Source organism: Neopelma chrysocephalum, unplaced genomic scaffold (assembly GCF_003984885.1).
Source record: "Neopelma chrysocephalum unplaced genomic scaffold, ASM398488v2 Primary Assembly neopelma1_106b, whole genome shotgun sequence".
Taxonomy (NCBI): Eukaryota; Metazoa; Chordata; class Aves; order Passeriformes; family Pipridae; genus Neopelma; species Neopelma chrysocephalum.
Window position 1 is genome coordinate 497,942 of NW_020897771.1, and position 25,287 is coordinate 523,228.

The 25,287-nt window shown below is 52.0% G+C and overlaps 1 protein-coding gene across 2 annotated transcripts in view; it reads right to left on the minus strand.

Moving 5' to 3' along the window:
• The window catches only part of PLCB2 (phospholipase C beta 2), a 36,701-nt gene extending 15,462 nt beyond the window's left edge, over positions 1–21,239 (minus strand). The window contains exons 1-14 of one of the 2 annotated variants that reach the window (XM_027696351.1): positions 20,851–21,239; positions 17,526–17,603; positions 15,898–15,966; positions 8,585–8,725; positions 7,823–7,902; positions 7,505–7,558; positions 5,373–5,448; positions 4,959–5,059; positions 4,147–4,313; positions 3,805–3,951; positions 3,434–3,591; positions 1,495–1,577; positions 1,029–1,113; positions 200–371 (exon numbers count right to left, since the gene is read on the minus strand). In XM_027696351.1, the coding sequence (XP_027552152.1) occupies positions 200–371; positions 1,029–1,113; positions 1,495–1,577; positions 3,434–3,591; positions 3,805–3,951; positions 4,147–4,313; positions 4,959–5,059; positions 5,373–5,448; positions 7,505–7,558; positions 7,823–7,902; positions 8,585–8,725; positions 15,898–15,966; positions 17,526–17,603; positions 20,851–20,934 (1,495 nt within the window). In that variant the 5' untranslated portion in view covers positions 20,935–21,239. Of the gene's footprint in view, positions 1–199; positions 372–1,028; positions 1,114–1,494; positions 1,578–3,433; positions 3,592–3,804; positions 3,952–4,146; positions 4,314–4,958; positions 5,060–5,372; positions 5,449–7,504; positions 7,559–7,822; positions 7,903–8,584; positions 8,726–9,936; positions 10,695–15,897; positions 15,967–17,525; positions 17,604–20,850 lie in introns of those variants that run through there. The other variant, XM_027696352.1, reaches the window with a different exon arrangement.
• Positions 21,240–25,287: the final 4,048 nt, after the last annotated feature.

Here is a 25,287-nt window from a genome sequence, read left to right on the forward strand (position 1 = left end):
GGCAGGCAGGGTGTAAGTCATGGTCTTTTTTGGTTGCAATAAGTGTTGAAAATATTCTGAAGATTTAATTTCTCTTCCAAGCTTATGCTGCTGCTTAACTGAATTAGGGAGTAGTGCTGGCTTGCCCCAAGCTGGTATTGGGAGATTTGGAAGGTTTTGCCTTTCTAGCTCTGCTAGTCCCATTTCCCTTCAGACATACCAGAGTCTTCAGCATCCACAGGGGTCGGCTGCTCGATGATTTCTGGTTCCACATTCTTCCCTTTCTTCAAAGAGTTCTGCCTCTTCCCACATACAGATTGGTTCTTTTTATTCTTAATCAAGATTTTCCCTAAGAGGTCCTTAGGACTCGGCAGAGGAACTCCTGGCTTCAGCTGCAACAGATAAACCTCATCACAGGGAGAATTGAAACACTGCCCTCTCCTGTCCCTCTGGCCAATTCCTGCTGCACGGACACATCTCTCCCCCACTGGACACTTTCTTTCCTCCATCTGCCAACATATCCCACTAGATTCATGCAGATTTTCCCCAGGATTTCACCTGCAGCTGCAGAGCAGCTGCAGCACCACTGTGTCACTGGGCCAACAGAAATACCTGCTGTACAGGTCAGCTGAACACTGGGGTCAAGTGGATGGGGAGCTTTACTGAGCTATTCCTGGCACTGCCCTGCCCACCTATGCCTGAAAGGGAATATTTCCAGGCCTTTGTTCCCGTTTCCAAAGCAGGGGCTGGCAGAGAGAGCTGAACCAGTGCTGAACCAAAGCACATGTGATACCCCTGGTACAATTTGGCCACCAGAGCTCAGTGCCCAGAGTCCCTCGGGTCAGGGTGTAAACAAGAGCGGAGTCCCAGGAGCGCTCAGGAAAACCTCTGTGGCAGTCCTCCACCCATCCCTATGAACCAGGACTGTTTGTCCATGGCATCACGTTCTCTTTCACTGTTCTTTTGCCTGTTGTGGCACCTCCCAGCACCAGGAGCGACAAGTTTTCCAGAAGGCCTCTCCCGGGCCTCCTTGCCCAGCTGCCCCTCACCGGGTGTTTCTCCAGAGGCTCTGTCAGCAGCATGTCTCCAAAAATGGTCCTGCAGTACTCGGCCATCTTCGCCTGCTGCTTGGGCCTGCAGGAGACCAGGCAGGAGTGAACAGGGGGACAGACACCCAAATCCAGAGCTTGGCATGAGCCACCACCTCGAGACCCATGAACTCTACCCAGAAACCACCCAGTGCCTTGGCCCAGCCGTGCAGATGTTGAGGTGCCATTCCCAGCCCAACTCCCACGTTCCCACAGTGCCACCCCGAGCTGAGAGGCTGCACAGTTGTGGCCACGCCACTCTGCAGGTTACGGCTCATCCTTCAGCTCCGACCCACCTCCAGTTGTTTCAGAAACCTCAATGAGTGTTTCATTTCAGCTCAGCACTCACTTCAAACCCAGCAGCCCTTGCCTGTGTCCTTTCTGCTCTGGACACAGAACACGGTTCTCCCGAGCACTGGATACTCACGAGTCCACGTGGTTCTCGAAGGACAGGATCACGGGGTACAGAGACGTTTTAAAAGCACTCTCTGCAATGGCCTCGATGGCATCCTAAGGGAAGGGCCAAGGTCAGAGCTCAGCACTCATTAATAACAGAGACACAGCTGCCCTCCCACTGAACACACTCCAGAATTGTCATTCTCAGGAGCATCCCTTTAAAGTCACTGAACTTCTCCCAGTAGGAAGGTGAGAGGTGTCACCTTTTTCACACCTGCCCAGATTTCCAGCTCCAGGGCATAAAACCTGCAGCTAAACTCAGCAGCTTGCATAAAAATGCAGCTGAAGATGTAGGAAGGTGAGGCTTTGGTTTTGCTACACAGTTCAGTGTATCCAGCACTGAATGTGAGAGTGTCTGGCCAGAGACAAATCCCTGCCTTAAACCACCGCCCTGTGCACCTTCAACTGGTACAGAAAGGTGTGTGCAGCACCAGGTTAAACCACGTCACATCCTATCTATACCTGCCTCTGAACCTGCCCAATATTCTATAGTTTCAGCTGCTTACAAAACCCTTCTGCCTCGCAGCAGAGAGCTGGAGTGCTCAGTCACCAGCTGTGCTGACATTTCAAATGCAAATACCATGGAAACCTTCTCAGCATTAATGATGTAAGAAAAAATAACCATATTTTTCCCAAGTCCCCGTTAAGCTGCCACAAACTATGCACTGTTTTCCCTTCTGGTGCTGCTAATTGGCAAGGAAGTACCATTTGCTCCTTTGCAATTACAGTCCCCGCTCATCCCAAATCCTGGTTCAGCCGTGACCTCAGAATGGAGGGAAGCTGCCACAGCTGCTCCTCCATGGACCACTCGGGTCTGCCACAGGAATCTCAAGGCTCTGAGGAGAAGTTACAGAGCTACTAAAAGGCCCCAGAAATAGTAGAACAGGGAGAGAGGCGTGGAGGGAAAGGTCTGTTATGTATCATTATGTACTATGTAAAACCAAATCCCAGCACATGCTGTGTTAACAGGTTATAATTTCCTTGAGGAACAGTCCCAGGCTGCAGCAGAACTCTGCAATTACAGCAGCTACAGCTGCCACTATTTCTGTTCTCTGTGCACTGAACTGCTGTGCAAAAAGCAGCAGTGGCACTGCAGGGCTTGGGAAATTACTGACACCAAACACGACAATACCTCTGACCTTAAGGACTGGTTTGTTTAGTTGCTTTTTTCCCCCAATGTAAATATTTTAGTAACAATGAAGTGTGGGAATTGGGGGGAAGATACAGGAGAAAAACAAAGAGCTGTAAGAAGAATCTCCAGTGCCTCTGCCTGTTGGCAGCAGATATGTAAAGAGGTGCAGAAAAAATCAGTGTGCTGCATTGATCTGTAACCTGTCAGCTGTGGAAAAATGCCCAGTATTGCCAGGGGAGAAGCAGACTTTGTGCTGTGCTTCCAAAGGCTGGGAGCTGAATCCTCAGGGAAGTCGGCTGCCCACAGAACACAGTGCAACACTCAGGTCATTAGGAAGGAACTGAACCCTATTCCTCCAAAAGGCACCACGTGAGGCTTTCAGCCACAGAAACCTGCTGCATGCCAGAATATACGCTCATTTGAACTGTGTGTTTTCTAACAGCCATCCTGTTTGTTCACCTATCCACAAATCCACCAGCCTGTCCTGTCCATCACAGACACATCTGCTCAGCCATCCCTCCTTGGCTTCCACCTGACTTCCCCCATTTCCCTCAGTTAGTCATCCATCTTCCTCCAGCTATCTACCTCTCTGCTCCTCCTGCTCCAAAAACGCACACAAACCCCAACCTAGTGCCCATCTGTTCACCTTTCCTCCTCCCTACACATTCATTCCCTCGCCACCTCCATCAGCCTTTTCCTCCCTCTGCCCCTCCCTTTGGCAGCTCCCCAGTCTGAAGCCAGGCAGGGGAAAGCATCCCTGGAGAAAGGCCCTCCCCACCTTGAAGAGGATCTCTGTGGTCATGGTGAAGCCGTGGGTGATGATGGGTTCCTCATCCGGGGGCCGGCCCTTCCAGCAGTCCAGCTCCACGCAGCGGCAGCCGGCCAGGAGCGCCTGCCGGTACATCTCGGGAGAGGAGATCCCGGAGAACTGCCCAGCTGTGGGAGACAGGCTCAGCCTTAACTCCTCACACGGACAGGAGCAGCAGGAACCTCTGCCAGCCCCCAGCAAGAGGTCTGCAGGCAGAGGGTGACACTTCTCCTCACACAGCGTTCAGAGCCCACCCCAGCCCTCAGCCCCCCAAACCCCACTGCCCGTGCCATCCATCCATCCCTCTCTGGGACAGTGCCTCCCTCGGGAACGGCCCTTACCTGTGAGATAGGTGTTGTGTGAGGAATTGATGAAGTAGTGTGAGAGGGGCTGGGTCATGTCCTGGTACAGCAGCAGCTTGTCCAGAGCGACCACGTTATTCTCGGGGCCGCAGAGGAACCAGACCATCCCCTCTGGAGAGAGCTGCCCTGCATGGAAAACAGAGCTGGCAGTGGTGCCCACACAGAATGGATCTGGCACCTCCCTGCTGAGGCACCTCAGCACAGGGAGATGTGGGAGCCAGGCTGACTGCTCCCCTGGGAAGCAGGATGGCAGAAGGTACAAGACACTCCGCTCTTCCAGTCCAGCTCCAGAGCAAGACCTCTGGGCTGAGGCACACTCACCTCTCTGGATGTTGATCCCGCTGGGCTCGTACTTCTCGATGAGGCTCTGCACCTGCTCGGGTCTGGCTGGAGGGAACAGGCTGTCATTGAGGCGGGAGTCTCGCTGCTTCTTGTTGATAAACTTGGCCAGGTGCTCTTTGGTCATGTAGGGCTTTGCTTTTAGATGGCTGTGGGGAGAGAATCCCAGAGGTAAGGCCTGGGAATTACCCAGGAAACCTCTTCACAGGAGAGAGATTGGCCATTCCACAGATTAGCAGTGGGGTCCCCCTCCCTGGGCCCACACATTTCTGCTTCGTCCACATTTCTTTCTGTAAACGATGCTTCCCACTGTGTCCTTTCTTCTTCCTCATAATTCCATACCGGGAACAGCTTGTACTGAGGGGAAGACAAAGCACATTTTGAGGCTCTAACCTGAACCCTAAAAAGATCTGAATTTCAGAGCATTCACTGCCTGCCCTGTAAAATCAAGCCACAGACTTAAGTACTTAAAAGCAAAAGGTCCCTGGGTACTTGTGAGATCTCTGGTTCTCACACTGTCTCCGTTTGGGGCTGGCTACAAGCAGTGTCACATGGGCATGACCTAGCACTGACCTGGGCTCAGCCCTCCTGCTAGGGACAGTTCAGGGTCCCCACAGCACAGGGAGGTCTCATTCTTTCTGTCCAGGCTGGGAGTGAAGGTGTTGAGTGACCCTGTTCCTGCCTTTCTGAGGCTTCAGACCAGACAAACCACGTGGGATTAAATTCCCCCCCCTTTCTGTCTATCTGTTGACACAAGAGCTCCAGTTCTGGGCTGTGGTTTGAGGGGAACTCACTGTGAGGTGAATATCTCATCGATCTCGGGCCGGGGACACAGATTCATCAGGAAAGTCTTGTACACGGGCTCTGGGAAGTCCTCTGGGTTGATGGCATCATTCTGAGAACACAGAGAGAACGTGTCAGGACCACAAACCTCTCCTTAACACTTCCTTGGGCCAACACAAGTGACTGGAACATCCACCCAGGTGCTGCTGCTCCCTGTGCCACCCAGTGCAAGTGTTCCTGGAATACAGCCAGAACTGACCCCAGCAGGCTGGAGTTAAGGCCTGGCAGTGGTAAAGAAAAGGTTTCACAGCATCTGAGACCATCTGGGCTGGTGGTTTTTCACACCCAAGGGCACCGCAGTCAGGGCAGGCAAAAGGATCCCTCTCAAGCCAGCAAGACCTCTGGGTACCCAGAGAAAGCCTTACCTTGCCCTTTGGGAGGTGACAAGCACTTAGCGCTGCTTCCACCCTCTTCCTGTCTGCTGGGAACATCTGAAAAATACTGACGGGGAGGACAGGGATCACAATGGAGCAGCAAAGAGTGCAGGAAGGCTGGGGCTGCAGGCAGTGCAGGACACTCCAAATGCACAGTGAGGGAGGCTGATGGACCAGGGCAGACAGATACTGTTTCTCCAAGGGAGTAACAGAAGTACCGAGACTGATAAACCTGCAGAGCATTTTCTGACTGCTGATCTAATGCAGAAGTTCTGTATTTCTGCTACAGACTCTGTAAGAGCCCTGTGACTCTTAAAATCCCTCTTCCCTGTCCCACCCTCTTGGAGGTGCTCCCTGTGGCAACAGACCTCATGTCACCAATTCCCAGGACACTTCCGCCCACCAGACACTATCCCCCGTGGGAGCTGCCACTGGCAGGGAATTGCTCTGTAGTCAAGGCAACATTCAAAAACTCCAAACAACCGTTCTGCACGTTCGCTGCTTTGAAAGAAGGCAACATTTTCTGGAACCAGAGGCTTTCTGTAAATTCAAGGAACAAACCCAATGCACAGGCAGAGACCGGGATACCACACGACTACTGCAGGAACCAAAGCTCCTTTCCAGTGGGGAAAGCTGGGACTAGTCTGCAGGGCACAATTCCCTGGGTCAAACATTCAGCTTAAAGCAGCTGCAGTGTGCAGCAGGAACAAGAACTGAACCCTCCTCCTTTCAGAACATCCCAGGCAGCAGCACTGTGCTCTCCTCTGTGGACAAATTGAGGCTCAGCTCTGTTAAGCTCCCGGCATCCCTGGTGCTCACAGCCAAACAGGGACCAGGGAGTGCCCTGTGCTGCCAGGTGGGAGTGCTGGGGGGGCTGCAGCAGCTCATGCAAACCCAGTGTCCTTTGCAAGGCAAAACTGCAGCAGCCCTGGCATGATTCCAAAGGGATTTACATGTCTAAAGAGAAAGGCAGATGCTCGTGCAATTTTCAGAATAATTCAGACATGGAGTTTTGAAAGCCTTACATTTATCTGCACCTGGAGATACTGAGTATTTTTATAAGTCTGGCTTTTAGTCTGGACTATTTAATGGTCTGAATTGTTACCATTCTGCAGGAAATGGGCACTGAGGAGAGGTACAGCCTGTACCAGATATTCTTTCTCGTTGTTTCAGAGGAATAAGCCGGTTCCCCCTGCAGCAACGCTACCCTGGCTTGCATTTTAAAGATCAATTCAAAGCACTCTTCCCTAGTGTGTTATTCATTATAGACCTATACATTTTTAACAGCCCTTTGATGAATACGCTGGTTTCTGACAGAATGAAATTCTGCTGGTAGGTGGTTTAGAAAACAAATAACAGCAAATGTTTCGTGTTGAATAAAGCTCAGCCGTCCAGGGGCCCAATCAGCCAGCACAGCCCTAATCCAGCACCTTCTGCCACACAGCACCCCCGGGGAGGGTGTTTATTAGGGGTGATCAGTGCCCGCCTTTGTGATGCTGTGACACAGCTCAGCCCTAAAGCAGAGCCGTTCAAAACCTCCCAAATGTTCTGTCTGCAGCTCCTTATTCTTAAACAAAAGGTAATTTATGTATATCCTGCAGGCTGAGGGATGGCAGAAGTGGAGAAGGACCGGGGAGAAGAGCTGGAGTGGTCACACGGGAGAAAAGAAGACAAATGAAAGCAAGGGAGCCCAGCAAAGAGCTCTCCAAATCCAGAACTCCTCACAGGAAAGGCAAACTGATCCTACACCTCATCCAGGTATCAACTCAGATTTGCAAAACAATCCGTGATCAGAATTTTACTAGAGCTGTTTGGTTTTGTTGATTATTTGTTGGCAACAGCCAGGAAGTGAGATCTATGGCTGTTTAAGGCCATTTCTTGCTGTAAATAAAGGCCAAAGTCCCCTTTCCCAAATTATGTCCCCAACCCAAATTATGTGTCAGGTCCTGGGGAGGAACCAAGGTGCAGCAGGAGCCCTCCCATGGCCTGAATCCAGAGGGAATGATCTCTACCTCTTAGATGCAGGAAAAACAGGCGGTTGAGGCCACTGGGAACCATTCTCTTACCACCTGCTCTGCCTCTAGTCTGACTGAACACACAGTAAAACAAACATCCACACTCACTTCCTGACAGGAATCTTCCCCTCTGCATTCAGCTGCATCTTCAGCTTCACCAGGCTGTGGAAAAAAAACCAAACAAGATTATGAAAATGCACGTGTACAATCTTGGAGATCCTATTAAGTAAGGAGAGAGAAAAAATAAGTTATTGGGAAAAAAAGTCTACCAGTGAACTGAAAACCAGGGCCCTGCAGAACCTCAGCTTAACCCTGGCCTGAGCCAGGCCTTGGTCTGGAGGCTGCCAAGGGACCTGGATGCTAAGAAGCCTTTTTTCCCAGTACAGACAGAAAGGACCCAGGTGTTTCAGAGAACAGATCACTCACATTTTCTCCAGGAAGGTGTAGCGGGAGGCGTTGTAGGTGAGGGGGTTGCGGACGATGGCCAGGATGTCGTCAGCCCAGCTCTGGAACACACACACAGGGCACAGGGCACTATGGAACTGCTCTGGGACACACACAGCACACATGGAAAGGGCACAGAATCCCAGAATGGTCTGGGTTGGAAGGGATCTTACAGCTCATCCAGTCCCACGCCCGGCCACAGGCAGGGACACCTTCCACTAGCCCAGCTTGCTCCAACCTGGCCTTGGACACTTCCAGGGATGGGGCAGCCACAGCTTCTCTGGGCCATCTGTGCCAGGGCCTCCCCACCCTCACAGGGAACAATTTCCTCCCACATCCACTCTAAATCTACTTGTTCCAGTTTAAAACCATTGCCCCTTGTCCTGTCCAATACTGCTGGGCTCCAAATCCCAACATCTGTGCCCCAGACTTGGCTCTATCACCTTCCCCCTGCCTACAGACACCAGCAGCTGAAACTTCGCCACTTCCCAGCTTCTGTTCATCCTTACAAAACACACAAAGGACAACAATGACTCACTAAATACCTTCTACTGGTCCTTCTCCATGTGGGGCAGAAGTTTCTAGAACTACAGAGGACCCACACCTGACTGGAGCACAAACCTGCTTGTTTATAACCTTGCCAGTAGCACTGACAGGGCTCAGGGTCCTCTCCTTTCCTGCTCCCCAGTGAACGCCCCAACCCTTAGTGGTTCCCAGTGCTCCCATGCCCTCAGGATCCAATACCTTGCCAACATTCTCCTTGTAGGACACAAAGTTATGGAAAGTGAGGTCAACCATATCAGGGCCAGACACAATGGTCAGGGTCTTCAGCAGGAAGGTGCTGTGAGGGTAATCCAGGTTAAAAACCTCTCGGAGCTTCTGGCACTGCCAAAGAAACACAACAGAGGGGGATGATGGGAGAAGGAGGGTAAAACTGCACCCAAAAAACCAGGCCCCAATCCAAACATTGACCCAAATCCACAGCAAGCTCCTCAAGGGTTGCAAAATTGCTTAAGGCAACCTTCCTTTCCTTGGCTTTCCTTATTTTTTGTCTTTATTCTGGATTACCTGCATTACCTGGGACATTACCCCCGTGACAAACACCACAAACACTGTTTTGGTCTGAAAAGGCACAGTTGGAGACTGCCCTTAAAGAATTTCCTTCTGGAACTCTGGGATGGACGTGCAGACAAGCAGAGGAGGGTTTGGGTGCTCACACCAGAGGTGTGTAACAGGGTGATTTTGTCAAAACACACACTAGAAGAGTCTTTTTGACTAGTGTGACACCTTTACCTGGAACCTCCCTCCACAAGAAAGATCATTTTTGGGACCCCAGTCACTGCAGGGCTGGGCTCTCTCCCTCCAAGTCCCATTTTCTGCTGTTGTCAGTTGTTAACAGTGGTTTTTTTCCATAGCAATTCCAGTATCCTACAGCAATGGCTCACCAGGGATTTGTTTTGTTAAGTATAAGGCTCATCCGATTAGTGGTACTTGGATTTCAGCACCATATCAAAGTATTTATAGAATCCTTTAAATTATTCAGCATTTTCTGCATTCCTACGTGAGGTCTTGCTAAGCCAAGGTATCCCAGAGTTCTACTGGTGGTGCTGTTCATAATGGAAAGACAAAATTCCCACTCCTCCAATAAAGCACAGCAATTCATTATCTGAAATGCAGGCTAAACCCCTGTCCAAGCAAACAGGGCACTGTCAGAGCACCTGCTCCTTCAGAAACAGGGCAAAATCCACAATCTGGGACTGTCACAGCAGGTCAGACTGGGATGTTAAATTGGAGCTGGAATCTAAGCTCAGCTTCAGGCACCATGTGTCTGCACCACGTCACACACAGAGCTGCATAGACAGTTTATAAGGAACTGCTGATTTTTTCCACTGCAATTTTCCAATTTTCTGGAGCATCTGCAATTCTGACACATCTGTAGCAAACAGGCATCTTTAGGAAAAATAGGATGGGCTGGATTGTAAATCAGGATCACCTGACCACTGTCTCTCCTTTTGGAAAAGCACCTCTCCAAGGGAGTAACTCTGAAACCTGCTTAATCCCAGAGCATTTGGAGAGGGGGAAGGGGGAGCACTCACCCAGCAGAAAATGTGCCTATTTTCCGCTAGGGAATTTCTCCAGTGGCTCATTCTCCCCTCGTGAGCCCTTTTCCTTGGAAGAGCTGAGCACCACCCACACACCCCCATCTCCTGCTCGTGGCAACTCCTCCACGGAGCTCCACTTTTCAGTACCAGCAGCAGAGGGTTGGAGTTTTAACTCCAAATTAACGTCATCCTGCAAAGCCAGTGGTGTTTGTTCACTCCAGGGCTGCACAGGAGATGGGGCCCAGACAATGGAGAACTTGTGGTTGTGCTGAACTCATTTCCTGTATTTGTTACCCGGGGCTCCTCCCAGCCCTTCCTTCTCCACACACTGCTCTCCTGCAGACACTTGTCACCTGGCTCTCCAGACCTTCCTGCCCAGCCATGGCCCCAGCAGGACAAGGGCTGCACCAGAGCTTTTGCCTTCCTCCAGGCAGGGATGGATTCAGCACCCAATGGAGATGGGGAGAGAGGACCAGAGAATGTGTCCAGGAGATCTGAACCCCCACAACCTGCACTCCTTCATCACCTTGCGCTGAAGCTTCACTCCAGAATTACTCAGTCACCTTGCAGGTGGCCATAAAGGAAAAATAGGAATTGCTGCATGAAAAGCAGGACAAGGATATTAGCCATGCAAATCAGAAAGGAAACATGCTCAGCAAATCCACTTAAAAAAGCCCAAACAAGCAGAAAACAACCCACCAGCAGAGCTGAAACACAGTCAGCTCCCATTTCACATCCCACCCTCCTGATTTCCCTAAAATCCTCAGCTGTACAGAGCAGAGCCATAGTCCAGAGAAAAGCAAATTCTCATGCAAATATAAACAAAGAGCCAGAGCCAGATGCAAGACAGAGAGGGATGGTCCTTTCTCTGCTTGGAAGGGGACAGAGCCGAGCGCCAGTGGGAGCTGCCACAGCCACACAGGTCACTGCGCCCTGAAAGATCTGTGTCCTGTGGCACTGAGGACAGGACAGCAAGTCTTCTCTTTTGGAGAAGAAAGGTCTTGTTTGGTTGCCAGAAGGGGAAAAGGGAGCACCTGAGAATTTCCAACACCTTTGACTCTGGAGGTACCACTCCTGTCCCCCAAGCTGGAGGCGATGGCTGGGAGCAGGGAGGACCGGCCTGTCCCTGTGCCAACCAGCTCAGGGACACAGGCAGCCCAAAACCCGCAGCGAAGCACTCCCAGCTCTCAGTGTCTTATCTAAAGGAACTGGAAAATGCAGCAGCACATGGATTCCTAGGCACAAAATAATCCATAGGGTTCTGGAATCAAACAGGGACACACTGCCAGGGACGGAGGAGCCTGTGCGTCCTCGGGCACTCCCGGCCCCACGTGCTGGAGCTCCCACTGTGCAATGATGGAGGAGGCAGAAGGAGGGCCCAGCAAGGTTACTGCTCTCCTTCCCTGCTCAGCTCCTGCTCCCCCATCTATAAATCCCTTGCCAGCCACAGGCTTCTACCTTGCATACACACGGATCAGTGTCTCCATATGGCCCCGTGGGATCGTTCTCTACTTGGAGGGCTGGAATGAGACTTGGTTTAGCTCCATCCTGGGCTCACACACGTTGCTGAATCCCAGTCCCAGAGCTGCCCCAACCCCTGTGCTGCAGCAGAACCACTGACCACCCACAGTGTTTACAGCCTGTGGCTCACAGCCCACGGCTCAGCTCCGAGGGCACTGTGGCTGTTCCCGGTGGTTCCTAAACGTTCCCACTCGCTCCTACTTTATCATCTCAAAACACGGTGTGTGACATCCCTCGGTATCATTTTCTCCCTGCACATGTTCAGTTCAGGCTGCATCTCTGGGTTTAACAACACCAGAATGTGGATGGAGGACAGAGCTGGTTCATCCTGGCAACAGTCAGAAAGTACAACTTCTGTTCCTATGAGAAGTATGCCTGTCTCAAAGCCAACGCCTCCCGAAACATCTAAACAAACCCCAAGGAGCAGCCAACAGCACAGCAGTCTGGCCTAAAACATCCTGGATTTTGGCCTGAATTATTATTACATTCTCTGTCAGCATTCTGGGGTCTTGGTGCCTCCAAAACCCTCCTGAAATGGAGGAGCCCTTGTTGTCCCTCGTTACCGAAAGGCAAACACAGACCTGAGTGTAAATAATAGCCGACTGTGTCGGTGCTGAACTGCACTCTAGAGCTTTTATCTTGTCTCCTGGCTCTTCAAAGGCCCTGCTCAGTCTTATCTCCAGTGCTCTTGAACACACGCCAAGGTTCATTCTGCCCTGTCTCTCAAGAGAAACTTTCTGTGAAGGAAAACCACGGAGCAGCTCTGGGAGGAGCTCCCGCAGCGGGGAGCAGGGGAACCCTGGCGGGCTGGGAGGGCAGGAGAGCAGCATTTCCACTGGGAGGGGGCTCCTCCTGCTGCCAGCCCGCAGTGACTCCCTTTCCATGCCGCACTGGGCATGTCTTGCTCCCCAGACTCTGCTGCCCCGGGATGGGGCCCGGCTGTGACCCATGCCGAGAAGGAGCGGGGCCCTTCTCAAGTGGTTTTCCGCGGGGGCGCTTCGGTGTCGTTCCTCTCGCTGTGTGTGGAGGTCACAAAGGAAAACCCCAAACCTCCTGCTCAGTAGTGGTAGGAAAGTGCTACTGAAAGCAGGGAACTCCCCACATCCACAGGGAATCCCACTCCCAGGGAGACTCACGTCGCTGCCATGGGGCTGGAGAGCTCAGGGCATGTTCCACCCTCAAGCCACAGCCCAAACCTGCACGGCCCCTTGCCAAGGAAAGCAGGGGCACTTTCCTTCCTCTGGAATTCCCTCAGTCACAGTCCAGTAGGAAAACCAGGCCACAAGCTTTTCCTCAGAGCAGCTGTGGATTTACTATGGAATCACTTACAGGGAAGGGGAAAGGATACTCCATTAGCTACTGGTGCTACCCAAAGCTCTACCTACAGATGTGATCCTGTTCTCCTTGTCCTAAGTACGATCCATCAGCCCTTTCTCCTCCACTTTTAGCCAGCGAAACAACTGTTTGTGTTAAGTCAGCAGTTCGACCCTACAACCATTCCAAGCCTCCATTCTGTAGCAGGGAACACAGCACTGTGTCCATTCTTTCACCCCAAACCAGACTTTGCTTTGTCACACCATGTTTATACCCTTTGTAAGGACGCCCCAGACACAGCTGCCCTATGTGGAGGGTGTGGTGGTTCCTGTGAAGACATTTTCCCTGCTTTCTGCATTCCTCTGTGAAATTCTGTTCTGGGGAAAGGCAGCTGAACACACCCCTGAGGGCTCTGAGCCAGAAGCATCATGGACAGCACAGCCACGTGTAAACAAGAGTTTTCCAGGCCTGGATGGCACCCATCTCCCACCACTCTGGTTCAACATCTCTTTCAGTGCCCACACAAGACCTCCCAGTATCCCCTGTGGGAAAGGTGGATAAGGAGCCAGCTTAGTGCATTTGACCACATGTTGTCACAGAAATGCCAGAAAACTCCCTGAAATACAAAGGGGACTTATTTCAAACAAAGGGTCCCTGTGAAATGCAGAATTCAAAAAGCACTCGGGATTTTCACAGCACAGGTTGTCATCAAGTGCATCACTTCTGCCTGCTGAGAATACTTAATAAATCGAATACTTAATAAATCCCTTGGTGCTTGACTTTTGCTTTCTTGTTCATCAAAAATGAGCTGTAGCCAATTCCCAGACTGTAAAATACCATCCTTGGCCTGTTACAATGGTTGCAACACGGCAGCTCCCCCATCAGACACAGATCCAGGGCCTGGGGAAAAGCACAGGGAGAGGGTGAACGCACCGACACCTCCCTGACACATCCCTGCAGCTCCCAGCGAGCCGGGGGCAGCAGCTTCCCAAGCCAGAGGCATCAGCTCACATTCAGCAACCCCCAAGGGCATTTCCTTCTCATCCCAACTTTCTGCACTCACAGAGGTTTCCAGGGCTGGGGCAGGAAACATCCCATGGCATGGCGGCAGGAGGCAGGACAGCAGCACCTCCTGCTTGTGCCACATCCGCCTCTGGAAAACTCCCCTTGATGTGGACTCTCACACTGGAAGAAACCCTGAGGAGCTGCTTCAAACCTGGAATAAGTGCTTCGTGCTCACCTCCTCCATTCAACTCCTGGTTTTCCAGCACTCACAATCCTCCTCCACATCCTCCTCATCTTTTCCCTTCTGCCAGATCACAGTCCCTCCTACTCACATGCTCTTCCCACAGCAGCCACTTGGTTCCTTTATTAATCCTGCTGCTCTTCCCTACCTTTTCCAGCTCTTGCCTCATTCTAGGACACTAGAATAGCCCAGAAATACGGGTGCATTGGGGGTGCACACAGCAGCAGGATTTCCTAATAATTTCCTTATCATTCCTAACATACAATTTACTTTTTTGGGGCAATTCTGCTGAACACTGTTGATATTGTACCACACGCCCACGGAGTGTCTGAGTACCAACAGTCACCTCAGGGCCTGTTACTGCAGAAGGATGAGGGACTTTTTCTGTCTGCACTGCCTGATTTTTATCTGTATGAATTTTATCACTCACCAGATCATCCAGTCAATCAGCAATTCAAGGTCTTCCTACAAACCAGCGTCACTTTATTACCCCAAATAACTCGGTACCATTGGCAAACTCTGTCTTCTCCTGGCAACCTCCAATTAGTCTTCCTTAACTAATTGCTAAAAGCTAGGACATTTTTCTCCTGCCTGTTGCCAGCAGGACATCCACCTGTGGCCTCAAGACTTCCACCAGCAATTTATCACCTACATCAAAGCCCAATTCATTTTGTAAACAGGTTATTCCTCAAAGTTTACTATCCTAGAAAACACTATCCCATACCTCTCCTTTAAGTTGGCCTTTTCCTTAGGGATCCTGTCTGGAGTGTGGCACCAACTCTACCAGCCCCAAATATTTTATCCTCCCAGATTAAAAAACAACATCCAGAGAGCTTTTTTTTTCAAACACTGTTCCCACAAAACAAGTTGCAGACAAAGTTTTAGGTGTGTTGAAAACTCAAATATGTTCCATTCAAGTGAATTCTCAAGGAGAAATCCAGTTTCTCAGAAGGAATTATGACTTTTAGGGACAGGGGTGCTGTTCTTGAGCTCTGCTGTGGCTTTAGCACCCACCTGACGTGGTGTTTAGAGAAATACTGGTCTTGGGGAGCTCTGAACAGACATTTTCAGAGCAGATTGAGAAAACAACTGCAGGACTTATGCAAAAGGCTCAGCAGATACTGCAAAACCTTCTCCTTGTGCCTTAGACAGTCACCTGTGTCAGCACAGGAGCCACCAGCTCTACTCCCTTGGTTCCTTTCCACCTTCACTGCAGTTTTCTGCTTGCCTTTTCCATACATGGAAAAGTTCAAAACAAACCAAAAAACAGTCCCAGGAAAAAAATCCTAACAAGGACAGCATTGCTGCAGGAAGCTTAAATTACAGCTGAGACCAAGAGCAAAGCCCTGATCACATGCTTCCCTTCATGTGCCACCCTGCAAGCAGACGATGTCAAACTATGGGGGGGGGGGGAAGAAAGAAACTGGTTTTTCTGAAAGTGCATTTTCTTCCTTTTAAAGGGAAAACCTCCAGCACACAGGGCTGGAATCTCACTGTAACTCCAGGTTTGGGGGTGCCCTGACCCAGCCTGTGCATCCTTGCACAAGAGCAGCTCCAGTGACTCAGTGCAGGAGCATCACAGTCTCCAGCAGGACTTCCCAGGGCAGCAGGGCACTTGGAAAGGGAATTGTTGATATTCCTTCCTACCATAGCCTAGAAGTGCCTCTTTTGGGTGCACAGAGGACCCCAGGGAGCTCAGGGACAGGAGTAAAGATGGCTTTTCTGTATTTACATAGCTGTGATGTGAGGAGGTAAGATCCCCTCCACCTTCTTCCAACAGAAATCCAGGACAAGCCGCCCGAGCTTCCGCCAATGCCCCAGGCAGCCCTGTCTTTGCCACAGGAACATCAGACAGAAAGAAGCTGTGGACTCACCTTGGGGATTTTGGCAAACTTCCCCACTCGGGTGTCTCGGATGCTGGTGATATCCAGAATTTCCATTTCCTGCAAGAGAACAAGGACAAGGAAGATGAGGAAGGGCAATGGAGGAAGGAAAGCACTCCATCCCAGAGCCTCCAGAAGCTGCAAGGCAGGTCTGAGCCAGTGCTTTTCCCTGCAGAAGAGCTGTCCCAGCAGGAACAAGGCAGGGAGGGAAGCAATTCCAATGGAAGACTCTCTACAGCCTTCCCCAGGCAGCCCCTCCACATCCCCACTACTGGCTTGTTGTCATGTTCTTGTTTGTTCTTTTAATATCCAACCTGAATTTCCTTCCTCCGTTACTAATTTTTCTTCTCACTGTGGGTCTGGAGAACAAATTATACTTGCTGCAGCAGATAATATTATTTTCCAAGATCCCAACACGGAACAATGTGGATACCATGTCTTCTGGCTGTAACCCCATTTTATTGTTCAGCAGGACATGAATTTTACTCCTAATCCCACTCCTTTCTGAATCCCTAGTGCAAAACCAGTTCACTTGACTTCGGGAGTTAATCAAAAGCATTTTCCAGGAATGTGAGACCCCCCCTCAAGTCTGGATTTCCTCGTGGCAGCTTTCCCCCCTTCCCCCAGCCCTTTTCCAGGTATCCCAGTGAGATATCTCCCTTTCCATGGTGACACCAGCTCCCTTTGCCTCACTTTGTGCTCCACTTCTCCCTGCTGCAATCCTTACAGCAGAAATTCTACTGCCCGGAGCGGACATCGAAAGGGGGATGGGAGTGACAGAGACACCTCGAGGGGTGTGACAGTCCCCAGCCCCGTGACACTGCTCTGGAGGACACGGCTCTGGCAGTGCCTGGCCCAGCTGGAACTGGGCACAACCTCCTGGAAAGACAGAGCTCCCCCAAACCCCTCAGGTCCCTGGCCAGGGCCTGTGCAGGACAGTCTCTGCCTCTGCATCTGCCTCAGCATGTAGGTCAGGGGGAGGAAGTGGAGCTGAACCACAGCCCTGCTCTGGAAAGCAGAAGTGAGCCCAGCCTTCCACCTCCCTCAGCCAGAGCTCCCCACCACTCGCTGCTGCTCCTCAGTGAGGAACTGAACTCTTCCCTCGTGCTGCCTCTCCCTCCCCTCCAGCAGCTGTGGCCCCTGTTGTGCTCCCATGGTGAGAACACGGCGCCCTGGGCACACCCTGCCCACCAGACTGCACGTGGGCACCACAGCACCACGGTCACTGCGCTGGGCTTTTTAATTACAATGTCTAAAACCCCAGTGAGTCAGTTAATGGACCACTGTCCAGGCTGGGAGAACCCTTTGGGTGACAGGGATATCAGCATGACTGTTCTCCACGAAGCCCTTTGAAGGACACCCAAGGAGTTTTGCAGGAGTGAGATGCCAGCGTGACAGGCAGGGAAAGGCCACGCTCACAGCCTCACCTCCTGCTCTGTCTTGGCACTGGGAAGACAAACCTGCCACGGAATAATTCCCACTCCTGTGGGGTGTTCCTGCTGAGACGAATGGCTGTGGCAGTTTGTTCCCGAGTGCAGGACTCAGCACTTGTGGTGTTTTCATCTCACACAGACCCGACGGGCTGTTTGGAGCCCAAGGGGTGCAGTGTCAGAGCTCACCTTGTTCTGATGGGTCCAGTACACGTAAAAGCCCTTTGGATCCACTCGGAGAATCACGGGAGAAGCACTTGCTGTTTCCTGATCAAAAAAAAAACACAGGAAGAAGGTTGGCACCTGGGGTGAACTGGAGAACCCACCATGGGACACGAGGTTCCCAGTGCAAATACAGCCCCAAGGACTGGCTGTGCACACACTGTGGAAGAAGCAGTTGTGGAGACACCCACAAGATAAGATCCATTCCCATCTCCTGTGCAAGCCTGTGCTAAGAGAAGAATCAGTGTGAGCTTTTCGAAGACAGGGATGAGGATTCCTGGTGCCTCTGTGTGTCCCAGCCCCTTCACTCACTCATCATAGAAGAATCCTCACTGCACTTGCCCTCTGGTGCCACACAAGACAGGATCATAAGGCCTATCAGCCATTTCTGAGAAGGCTCCAAATTCAATTCAGGAAGCTGAAACACCCAGCTGCTGAGATGAAACCAGTAATGAAATTTGGACATTGTACCTGTCACTTGGGTTTGTCAGTTTGTCACTGAACTCATTCTTCACTCTAGAGTGCATCTGTATTTCCAGGGACCTCCAGTTCCAGATCCAATATCTTTCTTCTGGTGAGTTGCTCATTGCACAGCGCATCATATGTGCTCCTTTTACTCCCTGTTGTTGTTCTCCTGCTGTTCCAGGGACAGCACTGACCTGCCCAGCACCATGTCCATGTTCTCAGAGCTCTGGGACAGCACTGACCTGCCCAGCACCATGTCCATGTTCCCAGAGCTCCTGGTTGGCTCCCTGCACACGTGGCCACGAGCCATGAGGAGCAGCACAGGCACTGTGCTCCTACCCAGAGCATTGTGCCATGTTCTAGATTAGCCTTATCTGCCATGAAGCAGCTCTGAAGGTCAGCTGAGGCTGCAGGGAGGCTCCTGAGCAGGGCTGTGCCAGTCTGGGGTGCTGGCAGGGTCTCCTACGTGGGGCTCCTGGCAGCAAAGGGAATAAGGATTCTACAGAAGATGGTCTGGCAGCCACACTGGCTGCTGCTCACACTGTGGGGCTCGACTCTGGGCAGAAAGCAAGCAGTGTCTGCTAAAATGCTGTCATCCAGAGTCTTGCAGAGATAGGAACAGTTTTGCTTCTACTACAAGGGCTAAGAGTCAGCATAGAGCAAACACACACATCTGCTCCACTTAAGAGGTCACCTACTACTCTGTGCCCTCCCTGGGGTTCTGAAAGGGTTCCCAAGCTGGTTCTTGAACTAAACTACTGTCCATGTTCTCTTCAGCCCGCTTGGCAGTTTGCTGGGTGCTGACCAAAGCAGAGCTGCTCCTTACCCCAAGGTGTTGCAGGAACTGTGGGCCAGGTCAGAACAGCCCTGCCCATCAGGGATCCACTGCCCTCTCCTCCAGACAATGCCTTACAAAAGCTGGACAAGGTGAGGGCTCTGTAGAAACAGTGTGGGTTTGCTTTTTTTTGCTGGAAGCCCCCAGTCTAGTCCCAAACTGTACAGAGTGATGTAAGAGCCCAATCTGATCTACCTTTACTCCTCTGCCTCACTTATTATGGAAGGAGTTCCAAACTGTTGCCAACAGCAGGGCCAGGTCAACTCAAAGGGAGACAGAAAACCAACACTCAGGGGTTCTAAAGCACAGCAATCCTGCAGTCTGGAGCTCTCCCCATCATCCTCTGCAGCCTGCGCTCACCCTGGATTGGGAAAGCTCAATGTGATGGAGCAACGTGACCAGAACAGCCCACTTATGGAGAAGCCTTTGTTATTTGTGGAGACCAAGCCTCCAAACTGTTTAGCTGAGGCAACCTTTTAGGAATGTTTACAAATTTGTAAACTTTAAGGAAAGATCCAGGCAGAAACTAAGCTCATGAACTCCAGTGGTTACAGCAGCAAATAAACACTTGGTGGGTCTTGGAAGCCCAACTTGGCCCACCTTAGGTTTCAAGGGAGCCTATCCCAGGAATTCCCAGTGAAGTACTTAACAGCTTCAAGTTTTTGGGAGAATGGCCTCCAAGGACCGAGCACAAAGTCAGCAGCAATTTGAGACAACTTTGACTACTGTTATTCTCAGAAACCAGATCCCTGTTCAAATTCCAAGAAGCCCCAAGTGCACCCTGCAGGCAGTGAGCCCACGGGAAGGAGGGGGAAGGCTGCACTTTCCACTGGACCCTGGTGTCATCCTCCTGTTTATGTACTGCTAGTGGAACAACTGGCAGTGATATTCCAACCTGTATTCCTCAGCACCCATCTGTCAGCTGCACAGCACATTGCCCTCTCATTTCTTGGTGCCCTGGACCATGTGTTGATGCTGCACACAAGTGATCTACCCCCCCCCCACTGCCTCGGGACTTCAAACTCTGTTCCAGCTTCACACCCACAAAAGCACTAATCCCTCCTGCACTGCTGCTGGAGGCTCCTTCTGATCATCTCCTTTGCAACACGTCAACAACCGTGTCCCCAAATCCTGGTGAATAACCACAACCTGGGCTCCCCCTGTTTCTCACATCCATGCTCAACAGCAGACAATCCACCTCCTGCTCAGGTGTGTGGGTACTGGGGTGAACACGCTCCTTTGCCTCCTTACAAAGGGAGGGTGGGAGCCGTTACATTCTGCTCCTCACTTTCTTCCCCTCACACAGGAGGGCAGGACTGCAAACCGGCTGTTTTGGAGGTAAAGAGGACACAGAGTTGGAAAGAGCAGCAGCTTCCTGTAGCACCCCCAAGGCTCCAGCCCTGTCAAAGCACAGGCCCTTTGCCACGCTGTCACTGTGCACTTGGGAATTCCCAGAGCCAGGAGCAGGGCAGGCGTGGGAGGCCATGGCCCCCTGATCCACTCAAGCAATAGGGGCCATAAGAGGAAGCAACTTGGAGCCCGATTTCCTCTCTGTCTGCAAAGCACAGTGAGTCCTCTCAGCTCTGGAGCAGATCCTACCCCTCAGGCTCCTCCAGACAATCTGAATGTGATGCGTGTGCCTCTCATCCCAGGGAGATCCCAGCGGGATCCTCCCCAAGTGCTGGATCCTGGCTCCCACCCCAGTGCTGCACACGCAGACCCACTGTACACTCACTCCGTTTGCTTCCATCGTCCCCAACCAGAGGTGCAGCCACCACATCCCCAACCCCTCACACACACAATGCCCTTGATTTTAGCCCTCAGCTCTCCTGTTCTTCCCAGTTCCCTCTCCCCACGCGGGGATCTCTGCTCTCAGGTGGGACACACAACGTCCCATCCAGCACACTGAGGCTCCCCACAAACCCTGACCGCACCACGGTGTCTCGGGGCCACTGCACACACAGTGTGGGGAAGCCAAGCCCCAGTACTCACATCGTCCCACTTGATGAAGCGCTCGCCCTTGCACAGGTACTCCTTCACCTCGGGGGGCTGCAGCACGGGGGTCAGCACGGACATGGTCCCGCTGCTGTGCTCCTCAGCCTCCAGGAGCAAGGGCAGCTGCACACTCCGCTCCCGCTCGGCCCCTCTGCCTCTCACGTTGCAGGGCGCTCTGCCATGGCCACTGTTGGCATCGGAGAGCAAACAGCCTCTTATATCCCAGCCCAGCTCAGGAGGGGCAGGGAGCGAGGAATCTGCATTGTAAATCAGCAGCTCTCCAGGCGAGCAGAGCCTCACCCCAGGGCACCCAGCGAGGCAGGCGGTGGCCGAGGTGCCCGTGGGCAGGCGGGCAGGCACCGGCTGCGCCTCCGGAGGGACCCGCTCCTCGGAGCGGAGCTCGTGAGGCACCCGGCTCGCTCCACTTCCGCAGCTCAACTTCCTTAAGTGTTCTCTTGAGGGAGTGCAGGCACTGCCAGCAGCGCTCCGGCTGCTCCGGCAGCTGTGGTCCCGAGCAGCCCGGCCCCGGCCGCAGGCAGACTGCCCCCTCCGTGCGATGGGCCAGATATCCCGGGAAAGGAACTCACTCCATCGCTGGGGCCGCTCGCTGCACTGTCCAGCCTTCCTCTTACGGGTTCCTCTGAACGTCATCCAGAAAGTGAGACAGACCAGCAGAGCAGCTGGAAATTCCCCAGAGGAAATAAAACATTCCCAGAGTCCCGAGGAACTGCACTACTCTCCGGACTCATTTGAGTCTGTGGCAGACACTGGGGGACACAGAATGGGAGAGGTGGGAGAGGGAGGATTGTAGTGACGAGGCTGCAGGGAAGTGACCCAAAGCAGAACAGGTTAAAGGCAAACAGGGCCCAGGACTCCCTGCTCCTGACCCTGGAATGAAGGAATTCCTGTGGGCAGCAAAGGAGGAGAGGGGCTCTGGTGGCCGATGGGCACTGGCTCCCCAGGAGCAGCTTCTGAAAGGTCCAACATGGGTAAGGTTATTTTAGTCAGAGGCAGAGCCCCACAGCTCATCAGCAGTGGAGATCACTGTGCCACTCTGGCTGAAAAGGATTCCCAGACAGACAGTGGGACGTCATCCTTGTCTCCCATAAAAGCTGGGGTGTGGCACTTATCAGTGCTCAAGAGGGACAAGAGGCTGTCAGATTCTCTGAGAAGGGGGGACAACCCCCCCACTGTGCCACAGCAGCCAGCTGCATGTTTTATTCCCTCCTTCCCAGCCCTGATGGACCCAGTTGGGTAAGTCTGGCACTTTGGAGCAGCCTGGACAGCCAGGAATGCAGCCTTGAAGGAATCCTAAGGGCATTCTCAGGTGTTAGTGGCACGAGGCAGGAGAGATTAAGTGGAACTGTAGCAAGTTCTCCAGCTGTAAAACAACAAAGAAGGCAGGAATCAGAGATTCCTGAAAAGGAAACAGAGAACCCTGAACAAACCCAACATCCTTTGTACATGTCCTTAAAGGGTTTATCTGCACAACAAACTGGGAATAAGAGCTTCCATGTTTCCAGCTATCGTGTTTTCTGCACTTACTAACACACATTGCACTTTCCCAGGGAGCTCTGGCCTCACAGCTGAGCCACACTCATGGCATTAAGCTTCCTTTGCATGTGCCACGTGGGTCACTGGGGAATTCCAGGGCCAGCCAAGGCAGGGTCACAGGATCCCCCACTCAGGGAATGCTGTTACTCCCAAGCAGAGAAGCAGCAGGTGACAGAAGGTGCAACGAGGAGTGAAAGTTCTCTACCCTCCCCTGATCCCTTCTCCAAGGTCAGAGCAGCTCCAGGGCTTCTTCCCTTTGAATGAGGGAGCAGCAGGGGGAGGGACAGAAAGCATCAATCTTGCTCAGAGGTGCTGTTTTCCCAGCCTCTGGAACACTGACAGCACTGCAGGAAGGCCCTGGAGGGAGGTCACAGTGAGAGGTGGGATGAGCTTTGCCACCTGGTACTGCCGAGGGCAGGTGAGATCAGTCACAGCTACTGGATCCAGTGGCCTGTCTGATATTTAGCACAGTTATCACAGCTCTGTGACTCCGGGGTGCTTCCAGCCAGAAGCAGGACCTCCTAGAAAGGCTGCTCCTGTCCTGCCTTCCCTCAGACCAGAACACTTAACAGCTTTCTCTGCCTCACCAACAAACCTGAAGGAAGTAAGAATCCTGCCACAGCTTTACTCACATGTCACTCAAGGGCAGCTTTCCCTAAGGAATAACCCCCTAAAATAATCACATAATAAATAAAACAATAATAATTAAGACCCAACCAAACACAAGCAGCATGAAGAGCAGTGCCCAAGTCCTGTGAGGCCACACGGTGCCACAGCATCAAGGGCCAAGGTCCCGCTTGCACAAAGGTGGTCCCCAAAGCTGCAGCTCCCTTCTTTTTTTGCCCAGCCCAGCCTCCTTATCTTCCATTTCCCAGTGCCTGCTCTGTGGGAGCCTCTGTCCCCACAGGGGCTGATGGAGCAGCAATAGGATGGAGCAACAGTCCTGCCCTCCGCGCACAGCTCCACTATCGGAGCGGGTGGGAGCAGTGCTTGCTTATTCCAACCACCCTTCCTCTCCTCTCTCCTGCAAGGCCATCATCCAGGGCACACCCATCCTACACCCCTCACCTTCACCACTGGGCATCCCACCAGCTGCTGCAACAGTTTTGATATGCAAAAATGTCCCTTTTTTTTTAGTGCAGACTCTTCCTTGTCTCCCTGTCCTACCTATCCAGCAGGCTCTACCTCCCCCAGCATCACCCTTCAGATATTTTAGGAGACAAGGGCTGCAGACACTGATTTAAGCCACGGTGTTAAACGCCCCTGACTGGATGGCTCCCGACTTCTAGGGAATTATCGCGTAACCTCAACCCCAGCTTACTCCTGGCACGCACATAATCCCTAAGAAATCTCTCCCAGCGCTGTTCCGTGCTAATAACACTTTGCCATGTGTAATGCTGTCCTCTAGTGAAGAGCTGTGACACTGCACAGCAGGGCGAACTCTCACCTCCCCAAAGCCCGGTCCCTCCCGCTGCTCCTGGGGCTGCTCTGCCCTCGGGGCCCTGGCATTCCGGGAAGGATTAACGACACCTTTAAAACCGCAAAGGCCAGTATTTCCCAACCACCTCTGGAGAGCAGAACCGTTGAGTGAGTGTGCAGGGGTGTATTTTGTGTCCTACTTTGAGCCCAAACCACAAAGTCAGGGATTCCTGACAGCTCCCAGTGTGACTCCAGCTTGATCTGCACAAGTCAGAGGGCAGCAGACTACAGCACAGGGAGTCAAGTGGCCACAGATGCCACAATACCATAAAAGCAGTGAGATCTTGTACAAAACCCCAAAAACTATCTGCTCAGCCACTGGGACGTGGTTGGACCCATAATTGCGTGTTCTCTGGGCAGGAGTATGTTGTGTTTACAGCACTGGTGGCTCTGTGCCTGTTTCCCAGCAGTGCAGTGAGTGCTGCAAGCAGGACCACATGCTCCTGAAACATCCTATAAGCCAGACCAAAAACCTGCTTTTGTAATATCCAGCCTCAACCTACAGCATTCCCATCCTCCCTGCACAGGCCTTGGCACATCATATTCCAAACCCTCCTTGAGGTGAAACGTGCTCACGAAGCAATGACATGTTCAAGTTTAGTGCCATGGCAAAGAATGCACAGCCTCCATTGGTTTCACTGAACAGTGCAACATCAGAGATTCCAAAGGTTTTCAGGCAAAGGACCACTCTGAGCCCTCACTAAGCTCTCCCTGGATCACACCCTGTGTCCAGGGAAGGTGACTGAGGCCAGTGATGAGCAGGTGGATACATCTGTGGCATCGCTCCTTCCACTGCTGCTCTCCAGGAGCCTCACCAGGGAATGTCCTTCTTTGACCTTGTTTACTGTTGTTTGTGCATTTTCCACAGCTTTTGTAGCCACGATGAGTAATCAGTGCCAAGGGGAACTGAGGTTGCCCCATCCCTGGAAGTGTCCAAGGCCAGGTTGGACAGGGCTTGGAGCAACCTGGGATAGGAGAATGTGTCCCTGCACATGCCAAGAGGTGGGACTGCATGTGCTTTAAGGTCCCTTCCAAGCCAAACCATCCCAGGCTTCCATGATTGTAAATCATCTGCTGTCTTTATAGAGGTCAAAATTAGATCTTGGAAATAATTTTATTTCATCACATTATGAAACCAGGAACAAACAGCACAGAGTCCAGATTCTTAGAAAGGAGATCCCAGGAAACATTTAACATTGGATGCAATTCCTAACATGTTTTTATTTTTGAGCAGTCAGATATACATGGGACCAGAAACAAACAGCATGTGGAAGGAGAATCGCTGAAGAAGGACAAGGAAGGTCATTCTACAGCATTCAGGTGTATCAGAGGTTCCACATAGTGAAGCATGTTCCCAAAAAGCAGGGCAGTTTTCCCATTGGAAAGCCCAGCTCTGGCCCA